Source organism: Antedon mediterranea, chromosome 6, assembly GCF_964355755.1.
Source record: "Antedon mediterranea chromosome 6, ecAntMedi1.1, whole genome shotgun sequence".
Lineage (NCBI taxonomy): Eukaryota > Metazoa > Echinodermata > Crinoidea > Comatulida > Antedonidae > Antedon > Antedon mediterranea.
In genome coordinates this window covers 20,445,189-20,459,391 of record NC_092675.1, presented here as the reverse complement: position 1 = coordinate 20,459,391, position 14,203 = coordinate 20,445,189, and the positions used below count along the sequence as shown (strand labels likewise).

Here is a 14,203-nt window from a genome sequence, read left to right as displayed (position 1 = left end):
CTTATATTTGAATTGAAAGCAGGTATATTCCCATAATATTAATAGGCATCACACTTTGCATGGACATGTATATCAAAAACAAGAAGCATGATCCGAGGCTAAAATTCCATAAGTTTGCGATGTGGACTGCAGATGTATAGAAATTCAGATGTAGAATGAGCTCTTAAAAATTCAAGATGGGGATGAACTCTTTCAGAAAAATAAATGTCGACAGGTCAATCAAATACTATACACATCGGCCATACTATGTATCCGAGACAATTAAAATCATAAATATCAACTCATGAAAATATTCATTCCATTCCAACATATTATTTGTATAATAATTAATGATATAGTGAGTATTATAATTAAACAAGCATCTGGGTCATGGGTTGTATCCGTATTACTCATATGATTGCCTTGTCCTTCAGAAAGGATGGTAAAGCTGTTGGTCTCATACTACAGTGCAACTTGGTACACTACAAAACGAGTAGGGGATCTCTGCTGGCATAGGGTGCTGCACTACTGGCTGCCATTGGTCCAAATGCCCCAGTTTCCTGTTTAATTTGAGGACGATAATACGGTAATCACAGGGCTGTAGCCAGCATGAGGTAGACTCGGTGCTCGCCTCATCTGAAATTTAAATAACAATTCTATACAGTGCTGTAGTTCAGAAAGAAATTTTCCAATAAGTAGAGCTAGCCGTGTGCTTACTAGGAAAGTGTGCCTAAATAAAAACCGTATCTTTAAACCCAACCTTATAAACCACTTTTGGCCGATTCCCATTTCCACCCCAAGAGTCTACCATATGGTATCAATTTTTAATGTTTCATTAACATAAACCCTTGAGGAAAATTAAACATATTTTCTTAGTAATTTGTTTATAATATTTAGTGCTTTTTAATCTGCAGGGCTTCACTGCACTTACAGATGTTAAATACATATGCATGTATATATGTACATACTGTATTTCATATTTACGAGATATTTGTCTAGTTTAAACAATCAAATCGAGACAATCCATGGACATTCAATGCCAAGACAAAACAATAGAACCTTCTTATTTGTTTCATGTCGTCATAGTTTTACTTGCTAATATTCAAACAATTGTTATTGTGTTTAGTATCTGTCAGCACATACAGTATAGTGCAACTTTTTCACTGAAAAGATCAAGATATAACCGATGCTAACTGGGCAGTTAGCGGTGATGTATCCCCATAGTCCGGTTTAGGTGCTAGCTTGGTGTTTTTGTCTTTTTGTTCTCTTCCTTTTGTTTTCCACTCTTTCTCTTTATTGTCGAGCGCATAGAGTCATCGTTTATTTGCGCTATATAAATCTATCTATTATTATTATTATTATACTGACTTTATATTGACTCATGCGTGCACCACCCCTTTGAACCCTAATTGGCAGATGGATGATGCTGGTGTGTCCATGGGGTTTGTTCCCCACCCCCACATTTGTTTATAAGGTGTCATTATTAACATCTAGTTACTGCATGTGTATAAACAGGTCAATGTTGATATGAAGTTTGCGGTTCTCACTCCTGAAGATGATCAAAGCATATTGATCGAAACATCAAGGAACTTAACAGTTATTTTCAGAACTAATGTACATGGTGTACCGCAAACCTTCAAATAATGTATAAACAGGTCAAGTTGTGCTATGCTACTATCGCTGTGGTCTATCTGGTAAAGCATTTTGTTTTAAATGCTGTTCTCTGCTAATTGCTATGGTAAAACCACCACAAAACACTTCTTGATTTTGGGCCTCAATCCACTTGAACTCACCACAGGTAAACAAGTCAAGCAGATAGATAGCATTGGGCGAATACAGTAAAATATATTTAAAATATAGTACACTATTTTGTTTTATTAATACAAATATGTATTTCATTTTTGTATTATTTTGAAACCAATGATTAGGATTAGATTTTTGTAATTAAATGGTTCACATTATAGTAAATAAACTATTAATAATTTCTGGTAGATTTATAAATATTTATTTTTAATACATTTCCTACTTGGTATTATATTGTCATTACCTTTGAAAATACAAATGTTTATGAATCATATCCTCATATACATAGAAATATCACATGACTGAAATTATTCATAATTTTCCAAAAATAATACATAAATAGGCCTTAACAAATTTTTCAAGCCTACGCAGGCAATTATTGTCTGATCTAGTTATAATTATGGTTTTATTGGAGCTCACAATTCTATAAATAAAGTTAAAGTCACTTTAATTATTCAGTTGAGATATTACGGTCATATTGCTAGTCACGTATAATTACTCTTTATCAGTGCAAAGAAAATTCAGATACTGTTTGTTCGAGTATACTAAAAGTTTAATTATAAATTTAGCTTAGTACTGTATGACTAAATTAGTATGAATTAACATGGACAAATACATTTTTATTGGTACGTATAAGAAAATGAATTTAAAAAGAAAACATTTAAACTATTTAACCTCATGTTTACTGCATTTTAAATTAAACCATGAACATAATGTTCAAACTAAAAATACAACAATAATATTTATAGCTTTTAGTTTTTATAATTATACTTTGTTACAAATTGGATGATTATCAGTTTTTATAATCAATGCACCTTTTTATAATATAATTTTAGCACACATAAAACAAGTATATCAAAGTGCAGGAAATACTGTATATCATGGAATGTACTGTAGTTCTGTAAACCTAAGATGGTATGATCTACGTTTTCATCGTACTACTGTACCACAATGATAACACACAGACGATAACATAGAGCTGAAGGCCAAAGAGCAGATTGGGCAGAGAGAAGTAAGATGATTAGAAGATAGAATCTGGCAGTCGGTTTCCTGTTGGAAAATCTACTAACGATATTGTAAAGACCCACATACTATAAATCATGTCATGTAAATCATTCGATTCAGTTTGTAGATCTTGATTTTTAAAATGGCTATTAAATAGGAAAGAGTAAGGTTACTTGACTAAAATTTGTGTAAAATTCTTGCACATTCAAATTACTGGTATTAACTTCCAGGACAAGATGTAGTGGTGGTGTGGCTGACCACGGGGAAGACAGACATATCTGACTGTTTTGAGTAATTCTATTATAGTTCATCATCATCTAGGTTTTGAACTTTGTACATCACTTGTATTATTACTTACTTCCTAATAAGACAAGTCTTATTTAATAATTTAACTACAATATATGAGGCCGTTTTAATACAAAATCTAATCTATTGTCTTTATAAATGTATCATAACTTTTTTTTTTTAAATAGAGCAGTTTTAATTTTGCAACTTAATACCACCCACTATTCCAGCTACTCGTTCAGTTTCCTACCATAAAGACATCCCACTTACTTACTGTACATGCATATGTAGGTAAGGTCCAGAGAAGAATGAAATTACAAGGTATTACAAATGTAATTTTACTCTTCCCTGTTCAGGTCATATTACACGGACAAAGGAAATATCTTTAATGTGAAAATACTGTAAATTAGAACACACATTCTGACAAAATGAGTAGTACAGTATATTGCAATAAAGTACAGTACATACACCCCTAGACATCTATGTTTGCATAATATATTCTATTTTCTGTTTACGTCTCAACTGTAGAGGATGCTATTCAGATGATTGGATCAACACAGCAGTGATGACAGCTAGCAAGCCAGCGAGGAGTGCAAGAATTGCATATTTGTTTTTCATCTGAAACAACAAAATTGAAATCAAATCCATTGTAAAAAAAGTAAATGGTCAAGTACTACATATTTTCAGACAACTGCCCAACATATTTTAGCCAAGTCTTTATGCCAAAACAAGCAGAAACACACACATACTACAGGTATATGTAGATGGCGCACATCTACTCAAGAACATGAAGGTATCAAAGAACCTCACAAACTATTGTGATTAAACTATCGCCACTGCAAACCATTAGCAGATCACATGAATATATGTACTGTATATTCTAAAGTTTTTTATTTTATAACGTTTTTAGGCAATGGGACTTTTTTGGTCATGAAGAATATCGGCTGGCCCAAATTCTGGTTTCAGCTTGCCCAAATCCTGGTGTCAGCTAGCCCAAATCCTGGTATTATCATGACCTAATGTAAAGTCAGTACATTTGGGATTGGTGGTATGCACCAACATGTAACCACACTGGTATTATAGTCAATTATCTCATATTAGAAAATTAGCGAATTAGCGTTGTGTAGATGCAATTTTTGTTTTTTTGAACCTAAAATTAAGCATCATGTGGACGTTCATCGGAAGTATTGCGCACGTATAATTTCATGTTTGGTTGTCTGAACATAACTTTTGTTCATCTATTAAATTAAAAAAATAAATCTTTAATAGGGGAGCTATTCTTCAATACCCTGCATATTAATCACCTTGCTTTTTGGTGGTGTAGTCTCTGCCATGTTTGCCATATCTCCAACCATTTTCCTGCACAATAGCTTTTGTTCTTCTTTTTGTTCAGTTTGTTTGGCTAGTAACCTTGACAACTCCTGATGTATTGTCTAAAAACACAATAACTTATAATTACTGGATAATAGATACTGTCCTCTTTCACCATAGATATTTATAGTTAAGTAACTGTATGGTTTCACACAACACCTATATCCATTCCTCACAATTCTTACAATTATTTTTATACTTTATTGACAGACAAATATGTTTAGTCTAATGGTAGGGCATCTCCATATAATGAAAATCCCAGTGGTCTAAAGGGCGTCTCCATATCATGAAAGCAGAAGGTAGAGGTCGGATCTCGTGGTCACCCTACAGATTTCTCATCTGTAACACTTATTTCACTCTTTCTTTATGTTTGACATTACAAAGCCATGGGGGTTAGGGGGCAGGGTTCGTAGGGTTCGAAACCAGACCAGCAGCTAATTGCTAGTAAGTAGGCCTAACTTATTAAAATGTTTAGGCCAATCCTACATACAGTACTGGTAGCCAGCAGGCAAATTATTTTCATCAACTATTTTTTCTTCAGTTGCTTTTCCTTCCCTTTTTGGGGAAAAAGAACCCCTAGTAAGATATTGACTATGGTAAGCTACAGTATGTTTTAAAATTGCAACTTGCCTTATTTGATGGCTCTAATTTCAAAGCTTTTTTTGTTACTATCAATGCTTCTGTTAATTCACCTTGTACAGCAAGAACCTTAAAGTAAATACAGATCTATTATTACACCTTAAATATAGAAAAGACAATGAGAAACAATATTTCAATACATTTTTCCCCTAAATCATAGATTTTTCTTTCACCGCAACTGACGAACCCAATAAAGATTGAAATGTGCATATTTGTGATACAGAGTCCATCACAGTAAAATCAATGCAATTGGGTTTCAAACAATCTTGACAAAAATTGTCAAACCAAACTCAAGCGCACATTAAACTAGCAAGATGTCATGTCGTATGTCATTGCAAATCAAAAACTTCCTAATTGATATGACCTTATGACAGCAAACTCAACACGACTGACAGTACATCTGACATGCTTTCTAATTTCATCAAACTATAATAATGCATTGTGATTGGTCATTTTATATGCCATGTGAAGAAGCCTCTCATTTAACACTGACTGATGCAGCTACTAAATAAAGTTCAGTTACCTTTCCTTTACGAAATAATGCCTTTGCGTTGTCTTTTTCATGGTTGAGTACCCAGTCACATGACTTTAGAGCAGGACCATAAGCTTTAACCTGTAACATTTAAGTTTAGAAATTGAGTTAAGTTATAAAATAAGAATAAAATCATAAGCATGGATGTAAAATGTAAACCAACCAACAAAATTTCATTTGTACCTCGTTGTTAAAATTACAATCAATAATATCTTATCATATCGTATCGTTTGACTGTTTCTTTCTACCTAAGTCTTATTTCTTTGTGAATTAATATAAGTGAAACACATTTTAGTTATTTTTTCATCACAGAAAGAAGCACACCATTTAAAAAAAGTATATGTTTTTATGAAAACAGTATCAATATTTTGTCTTTTCTTATTTAATTTTTTAATCATATTCGTTAATAGAAGTTTCTACTTAATTATTTTATGTTAAGAAAAGAAAGCAAGTTAGAAAGAAGGAAGTGCATGTTTAGTTGATTTGAATGATGTTTTCTTTTCTAAGATTTTTCAGTTCAGTTAAGTTTTATTCGGTTCACTCAAAAATACAAGACAAACATAAAATATAAAAAGCACAAGATAACAATATTAATAGAATGAACCAAGGAATAAGAAAGTTTAAAAGAAAACTTATTTCCATTGGGGTCCTTGTCTTAAAAAGAGATAAATACATTTTTTACTTTAAAGATATATTGTCCCCCAAAATCATGAAAAATAAAGATTATTTAAATTGGACTTTGAATAGGCCATTTTGCAGTTTTAATGAAGTTGTTCACTTCCATAAGAAAAAAAACGGGGGAAAAAATTATTTCACCTATAAAAAGACAAAATAAACAGTTAAATTACCCAAAAACTCGTTGTCTTCCAGACAATTTGACCATTTTTTGCTTTAAATTACATTTTTCTCAGGTAAATAAATTTTTTTCAGACCAAATTTTTTGTGAGAGTGAATAACTATTATGTGACATTAAAATAACATATTCAACAAAAGAATTTAAAAAAAATTTTTTTAGGGGGACAATATATCTTTAACATAACAAAATAAACCCACAGGTAAAGTAATAGGTACTACAAAAAAGTTTTACCTTTATTTGAGCAGCTGCTAAGTTGTTGTAACATTTTATTTTTGATTGTTGTAATTGTTTAAATCCATCTTCATCTGCGGACTAAAAAAAAGGTACAAATGTAAATGTATATAGTAAAACAAAATTTGTCTTTTTCATTTATTAGTATCGTATATAAAGAATGACGAATAAATAATTAAATAAAGTAAACTTTTATTTAATCAGTAATTTCGAATTAAATGTATTAATGCCAAGCCATAAACACATTTCTTGGATTTTTGACGCGAGAGAACAACAGTTATAGACTGTGCACTCTACAGGTGGTTTCAAAAGGTGAGCATGAAATAGTACCTTCAATCATTGAAATGGAAGAGAATAATGCATGCCATGTGATAACAAATCAACCAATAAAATCTACATGGAAGATGACTTATTGCACACATGAATTTGACTTACCTCATCAGATTCTAGAATTTGAAGAGCACTGTAATTTAACAAGGAAAAAGTTATTAATATAAATTATAAATAGTATACAAATATGTAGTATGAACAGTAAAATCAATTTCAAAAATAATAAAATAGTAAATAATCAATAATAAATAACTTGGGGCATAATTACAAACATTGTTATTAAAGAAAATATTGTTTTAGGCCTCATATTAGATTTGCCTACAAAGATTGGCCAAAAAATGTCAAGAGTTAGTTATTTTAAAAGGGGAACTTCAGAAAAAAGGTTGTTTTTTCGAACTGGCTACAGCCAACTATATTATCCTTCTAATTGGGCTCTCATCCCTTGGCAGCCCTCTAGTCCCAAGCCTAAAGTATTTCATTTTATACGTTCCTCCCACTACTAAAAACGAATCTGAGCCATTGGTGTAAATTGTTACTAGTTGTAACCAGGTTTGATCTACAGATTTATTGCACGCTTTCGTACACGCATACATGAAAAATCTTGAAAAGTATTGTCATTGCATAGTAGGTGCTATTTAATTATTAGTGTACTGTGATTGGTCAGTTAAATTCCAGGGCAACATACATGCGCAGTACAAACTCGGGACATCTGGGAAGAACAGAACAGGCATCTCGTCTGTGTTTTGAGATTTCACATGGGGACCCTTGCAAAATCTCAGGAGATTTTCCAGAAAATTGTCTTCACACTATGCAAACCTGGTTACAAGTTATTACATTTTGCAGATTTAAAAATTGTATTAAATAATGTGTGATTTTTTTATCTTTGCTAGGTTAGATACTTACCGTGTATAAGAGTTAATAGCACCAGAATAATCATATCTTGTAAATAAGTCATTTCCTCTTTCTCGTTTCTCATCTCTGAAATTGATAATATATTGTGAGGCCTTACCACACAAAGTGAGTCACTAGGATGTTAATTTCCAATAATTGAGATTAATAAAGTTAATAAATAATAATAAAAATATAGAATCATAACAGCTTTCAAAAAGTACAACACTATACTTACGCTAATTTACAAAGCCCTTCCAATGGTAGGGTTGTAAGATTAACGGCTTCTTCAACAGTTAATAATTCCAACTCATACGTAATAGTTGCATTTGGTGGAATGTCTGGTTTTCTGAAAAAGAGGAAAATTGTAAAATGAACACCTTCAGAGGAGATATATCTAATATATGCTAAACATTTATTTGTCTGTCAAACAATGGGTAGATCTATCACACTGAAGAACTCCAGTGTATGGTTCAGGAAAGAATCAGGAATCAGGAAGGGCCTTTCACACCAGCTCCGGCAAATCAAATTGAATGTCACTGTTTTGCATTTTATTTGTCAGGAATTTGTATGATTTATTTCTTTTTTATTTTTAAATGCGCCTTGAGCACTCTGGAGTGGTATGTGCGCTATAAAAATCTTATTATTATTATTATTTTGTTTTCACATGGCAAGGCGCATTTGGTGCATATCCAAGTGGAGCATCGTGAAAATGAAAAAAATTGATGTTCGATTTGATTTGCCGGCGCCGGACCGGAATCATGCCGGAACAGGTGTGAAAGACCATTTAGCGGGTAAAGGCATTTACCTTCCAACTTCTCCATAAGCAAACCTCGGAGTTGTAATCAATGTGCAAATTTCTCCTAATTCCATTAGAGGAACACAAAGCTCCCACGCTAAAAACACAAACAAAACTGAATATGTTAAGACGTATGTGAATAAAACAACCTAGGAAAGTCGAAAAGAAACCAACTATTATAAGTCAACAATGTGTTGTGTATAAATTTAAATGTGACTTGTGCGATGTTATGTTGGATATACATGCCGACACCTCTACCAACGCATTGTTGAACATAGTAGATGCTTAATAGGACAGCATTTAAAGGATCATAACGTGATTGTTAATCCAAGTAAAATTAATTCATGTTTTAGTATACTTAGGAAATGCAAAAACAAATTTGACTGTGTTATCTATGAAATGTTGTATATCAGACAATTAAAACCTAGTCTGAATAAACAAAGTGACTCTGTATAAGCTAAGCTTTTCATTTGACAGGATGTTAGACAATAGGTCTTTTGTTATTTAAACGTTGACCCTTGGCTTGTGCTATTTAATTAGTTGTTGTTTTATATTTTATTCATTGGACTTGATAATGACCCCATGATGGAGTCAAAACGTCGTTCTTTTTTAAGCGTTATTTTTATATTACGATTTTTAAACATTTAATAATAACGGAGATCAATTATGATAGTTTTTACCCTGCAATGCGTCCCCTTCTCCAACAGAAAATTTAAAATTTTCATGTGCATCAACAATTTTGCCATCTTCCAATTGACCGTTTGTTCTCATGGTAACAATCTCTCCTTTCCGAGGCCTACTATCAACACCACTGCCCTCTTTAAGCACCAGCTTCTTCAGATCACCACTTCCAATGATGTCAACCCAGCCGCCATCAACTGGAGCATCATCAGTCTGAACTTTGTCTGGTGTAACTTCATCTGAACTTGTATCATTTGGTTTTGTTTCTCCTTCCATATTTGTTTTATTTTCTTCTGAATCTATCACGTCATCTTTCACATCGTCTTTGGCCAGATCTACTTCTTCAATCCGTTTTTCCATGATACTTTTCGCAGTCTGTTGTTTTGGTGCGCAGTTTTAAAGAAAAATATAGAATTCATAAACAAATATATTATTAAAACAATTCACATTTACAGTTAGAGATAGTAGGCCGATCACGTTTCCACTGCCTCACTCAACGAGAAAAAGTACAAAATATCAAAGAATTAAAACAGTTTCCCAATATGAATTTAGACAAAACATTATTAATTATACCTTATTTTATTACCGGTCAAATTAAACTTGATTCTATGTGTTGACCTATCTATTTCGCCTGTTTTTATAAACCTACAGGGTCTAAACAAATTAGTACACTCTACAGACCTTAGGCCTTACACTTCTGAGCAATGGCAGCCAATAAAATGTAATGAAAGAATGGATTTTTGGGGAAGCCCTTTTGCGGGAGAGACCATCATTTTAAGGTGATATATTTTAGAAGCATACATAAATATATACAATGTTATTATTTAAAAATGTATTAAACATGTAAAAATGTTTAGATATTTCATACAAAATATTAAGTGACAGTAAATTTGATGATTTGATTATCTACAAACATCAAATGATACTTAATTGGTAACACATACTAGCCTAGGCCTACCCCTTTCCAACAAAGGAACAGTCTGTCTGCATCCTGATGATGACAGCTATTTTTGTCGCGAAAACCGACGTGGAGGTTTTGTTGTCATTTCTTGTTGTGTTTTTAACAACATGTTATTGTTATTGAGATTCGTAGAAGAAGATGATGCTGATTTCTCATTATTTTAACGCATAAAAACATTGTTGAAATTTCATATTTAAAATTAAATGGTAAGTTTGTCCACTGTAGTATTAATTAAAGTCATTTTTAGGCGTTTCACCAAAGCCTCTAGGCTAGGCCTACTCACAATTCAGCCGTCTCTATAAAATTGTGCTCAGTATAGGCGGGCCCGATTGGTTTCAACTGTGTCCACTTATCACGTGAATTACTAGCAACTGTAGGTGGGTTCCCCCACTGCACTGATCACGTGAAGTACTAGCAAATATAGGCCTTATAAACAGCTAATGTGTTTACCACAGTTTTGTATACAATAATAGAGAAAATAAAGAACTAATTAAAACTAATCCACCTTTTTTTTTTCTCATTTCAGCAACCTTCTTCTTAGTGACGTCTACATTATTATTGATCGTTTCAGTGATTTTGTCATCACCAGCAAAATGAACATACAAACTTTAAATAATTGTGAATTTTATAATATTTTTTTAATTATACTATTTTTCTTTTTACGGTAAGAACATTTAACACTCTACAACAATACGTACACTTCTTTCTCCTGCACGTGCAGCCAATAAAAAAAAATGATATTCTGTAATCTCTCATTACTAAAAAAAGAAGCCCATGGACTTCTTTTCAAGGTTTTATAGTATATCTAATAAATAGCTTTGGTTCCAAAATGGTCTCATCTCTAATTGGAGATTTTAGTTTGAATACAAAAAGTAATAACAAAGAATTTACCAAAGTATTAACCAAATTAAATAGGTCAGATAGACTCTGACATTATGGATTAGATTATGAGGGTACCTAATGATCAGCTTTGGCTGGATGGACCACCCTCATAAAATTTTAAATAATATATATTTATAATAATTAATATAAATTTATTGATTTAAATTGTTATCTTAAGCTCTGTTTACACTATCAAACTTTATTACATGTGACAAAAAAATGTGATGGGCTCATATATGGACACAATGATGTCATATCACTACCATATTTGGGCACATCACACTTTTTTTGTTAAACTAGATTGGTAGTGTAGACAGAGCTTTAAACATTTTTGTGACCTACAATGTTATACATGAAGAATTAACCAATAACAAATTATAACATTGTTTAAATTAAAGGTGTAATGCGGGTGTCATTCCATCAGAAGACTTAACTTCAGATAAAAAGTCTGTTGAGAGTCGTGAAAGTAGTAATATGCATACAGATGAAAGTACATTACCATGCTGGCATCGGGAAGACTATACTGTGATGGGAGTTTGTGAAAGGTGCGAGTACTACGAAACGGTATGTATTAGACGTGTGGTGCAGTGTGTTGGACGTTGGATTACTGATCTTGAGATTGTGGTTCGAATCCAACTCTTGTCGCATTGCTTGTATCCTTAGTAACTACACTTTACGTATATTTGCATCTCTCCACCCAGGTGTATACAATTCAATTCAATTCAATTCAATTCAAAATTCTTTAATCATCCCACACGGGGCAATTCAAATAAAAAGGTCTGGATTAAAATGATCTTACAAAATATACAAAATATCACAATACACAGAACAAAATAGAAAAAAAGTCAAGTCAAGGTTCAAGAATTTAAGAGTCGAATAGCCACTGGCAAAAACGAATTCCTGGGTACCGGTTAAATCAAGACACAACTTTGCGCTGATTACTAGCAGAATTATTATTGGAGTATGTTTTCATTCTGTGTTTGATCCAAACTGACCGGGGTAATAATGTGCAGCGCATTGAGAGCTTGCTTATATGCGCTATATAAGAATGAACTAACTATTATGAACTATTATTATGTACAGTAATAGTGTTTATTTTCGTATCCTAACTTATATGTTTTTAAAGTGTAATTTATTTTTACCTCCATGGCATGAACAATAATATTTTTTGTAATAGTCTAAATTTCAGCTGGAATCAAAGGATGCTCATTCATGCATCTTTCCAAGTTGATAGGGGCTGAGTTAATGAGATAGACCAGAACATAAGGGTAACACCTCCTCTCTTCAGAAAAAAGATGCACTGGGATTTTTAAAAGTGAACCAATCCAGATATCTGCTCTACCACCAGAATTATGGTCGAGAGATTCTTGACCATAAATACACTTGAATTAACTCTTCGGACATATGACAATGAGGTCCTCTGGTTAGACCCACCCCCAAACCTGACCACATTTTTTAGGTCACTACCTAAATTTCATTTCAAGGCTTAGTTACAGAAGTAACAATTTCTTTTCCCGTTTCCCTGTTGAATATGTGTTGAAATGTAACATTGGTACATTATTTCATTACAGAATGTCTTCCAATATTGCAAAATAACTGGCTATAAGTTGTTACTGAAATGCAAAGAATCAAAAGTTAATACATATAAAAGGTAAGTGTCTTCATCAATGTAATTGTGTGGGGTAGAGGTGGGCTGGGACATCCACCTTTAAGATTGTCCACGTAGCCTAAAGCACTCACCCAATGAGTACCTGAAAGTACACTAGTATCCCATATACCTGTAACTTTTTTACACACACCCTTAATATTTCTCTAGCTACTTTATTATATTTGTATTACGTTAAATCAAGCATTAACAATTTCGTAATATTTTGAAATAGGATGTAGTTTTTATTAGTGGTGGTGTATTATGTTATGTTAAAGGTTATGACTTGTGGTACAGGTATCACGTATGACACACTGTATACAGAATTTGCTAATGATACTGGACATATATATTTTGTTATGACATTTTTTATTATGAATGTTTTTCAAATTTATATATATTTTTTTCAGCTGTGAATTGACTGGATGGCCTATAGAGAAACATTTTTGGGTGTTTGAGGGCGTTATGTTTGTTCTCTGCATCATTTCATGTTTAGTTGTGTTTTTTCGAAGACGAATACTAGATGCAGAAACCAGGCGGAAAGTTAGATTACAAATAGAAAATTCATTATGATGACTCCTACTTTATTTTAGTTTCGTTAATGTATTTGTTATATAAAAGATTTTATTGTGCTACAGCCATGAGGATTTATTTATTGTTAGAAGCCTGTGAAGGCTCAGGCATTTCAACTTGTCACTCGCAAACATCTTGCAGTGATCTACTCTCACTGCTTGCATATAATCAGTGAGGATTTTGAGTAGTTAAGACTGCTGATTATCTGCTCAAAACAGCCCATAATCACTGAATTTTTTGCAACCTTGAATTGTGTTTGCGAATACTTTGTCAAAATATTTGGTAGAAGCTCCAGAAACCATATTATTTTCAAAAGTCCTGTCAAGATATCACGGTTCTATTACTGTTTGAGAAACGGCGCTACTATCTTTAATACACCCAGTCAACAAGTATGTAACGCATTCCATGAGACATGCTCAACCGATGATTGCAAATAAACTCTCTGGATGACAATAAAATGCTTTTAATTCATTGTTTAACTTTTTTTGTATTTTAAAGTATGTATATAATAGTATGATAGCAATTGATTAAAATAATTAATTATTAAATAAAGATGATTTGATCGATAATAAAATGGGTTTTTTTGTCGAGAATGATTTGTTTTACATTTGCATTTATCTCTCTTACATACATTTAATTTGGTGGTTTCAGTGTGTTGAAAGCAATTTATTTGTAAAGAAGCAACATGTCTAAAGAGAAAAAAAATTGTTTGCTGCCCTCTATTACTACTAAAGCGATCGCGA

At 32.5% G+C, this 14,203-nt stretch overlaps 2 protein-coding genes across 3 annotated transcripts; one reads left to right on the top strand and one right to left on the bottom strand.

Moving 5' to 3' along the window:
- Positions 1-1,998: 1,998 nt before the first annotated feature.
- LOC140051166 (peptidyl-prolyl cis-trans isomerase FKBP8-like) lies at positions 1,999-10,116 on the bottom strand. 2 transcript variants are annotated; one of them, XM_072096299.1, is made up of 11 exons: positions 10,081-10,116; positions 9,399-9,774; positions 8,728-8,815; positions 8,158-8,268; positions 7,935-8,009; positions 7,137-7,164; positions 6,702-6,782; positions 5,606-5,695; positions 5,074-5,151; positions 4,377-4,505; positions 1,999-3,690 (listed from the first exon to the last, which is right to left on the bottom strand). In XM_072096299.1, exons 2-11 carry the CDS (start codon positions 9,757-9,759, stop codon positions 3,607-3,609), a joined length of 1,125 nt encoding a protein of 374 aa, XP_071952400.1. In that variant the 5' UTR covers positions 9,760-9,774; positions 10,081-10,116; the 3' UTR covers positions 1,999-3,606. The 2 variants fall into 2 exon arrangements, with proteins under 2 accessions (XP_071952400.1, XP_071952399.1); XM_072096298.1 differs by having other exon boundaries at positions 9,973-10,100.
- Positions 10,117-10,404: 288 nt separating this feature from the next.
- On the top strand, positions 10,405-14,033 carry LOC140051524 (protein JTB-like). Its single transcript, XM_072096769.1, has 5 exons — positions 10,405-10,566; positions 10,887-11,024; positions 11,641-11,806; positions 12,814-12,893; positions 13,298-14,033. The coding sequence occupies exons 2-5, from the start codon at positions 10,954-10,956 to the stop codon at positions 13,458-13,460; spliced, it is 480 nt and encodes a 159-aa protein (XP_071952870.1). The 5' UTR covers positions 10,405-10,566; positions 10,887-10,953; the 3' UTR covers positions 13,461-14,033.
- The last annotated feature ends 170 nt before the right edge of the window (positions 14,034-14,203 follow it).

What these genes read in the sequence shown, in the direction of transcription:
- LOC140051166 (XM_072096299.1), bottom strand. Translation starts at nt 9,759, where the DNA reads ATGGAAAAACGGATTGAAGAAGTAGATCTGGCCAAAGACGATGTGAAA. An exon ending in GCTTATGGAGAAGTTGGAAG is followed by an intron (nt 8,269 to 8,727) that starts GTAAATGCCTTT and finishes CCTCTTTTTCAG; the next exon opens with AAAACCAGACATTCCACCAA. An exon ending in TAGCAGCTGCTCAAATAAAG is followed by an intron (nt 5,696 to 6,701) that starts GTAAAACTTTTT and finishes TAAATGTTACAG; the next exon opens with GTTAAAGCTTATGGTCCTGC.
- LOC140051524 (XM_072096769.1), top strand. Translation starts at nt 10,954, where the DNA reads ATGAACATACAAACTTTAAATAATTGTGAATTTTATAATATTTTTTTA. An exon ending in GGTGCGAGTACTACGAAACG is followed by an intron (nt 11,807 to 12,813) that starts GTATGTATTAGA and finishes ATTTCATTACAG; the next exon opens with AATGTCTTCCAATATTGCAA. An exon ending in AAAGTTAATACATATAAAAG is followed by an intron (nt 12,894 to 13,297) that starts GTAAGTGTCTTC and finishes TATTTTTTTCAG; the next exon opens with CTGTGAATTGACTGGATGGC.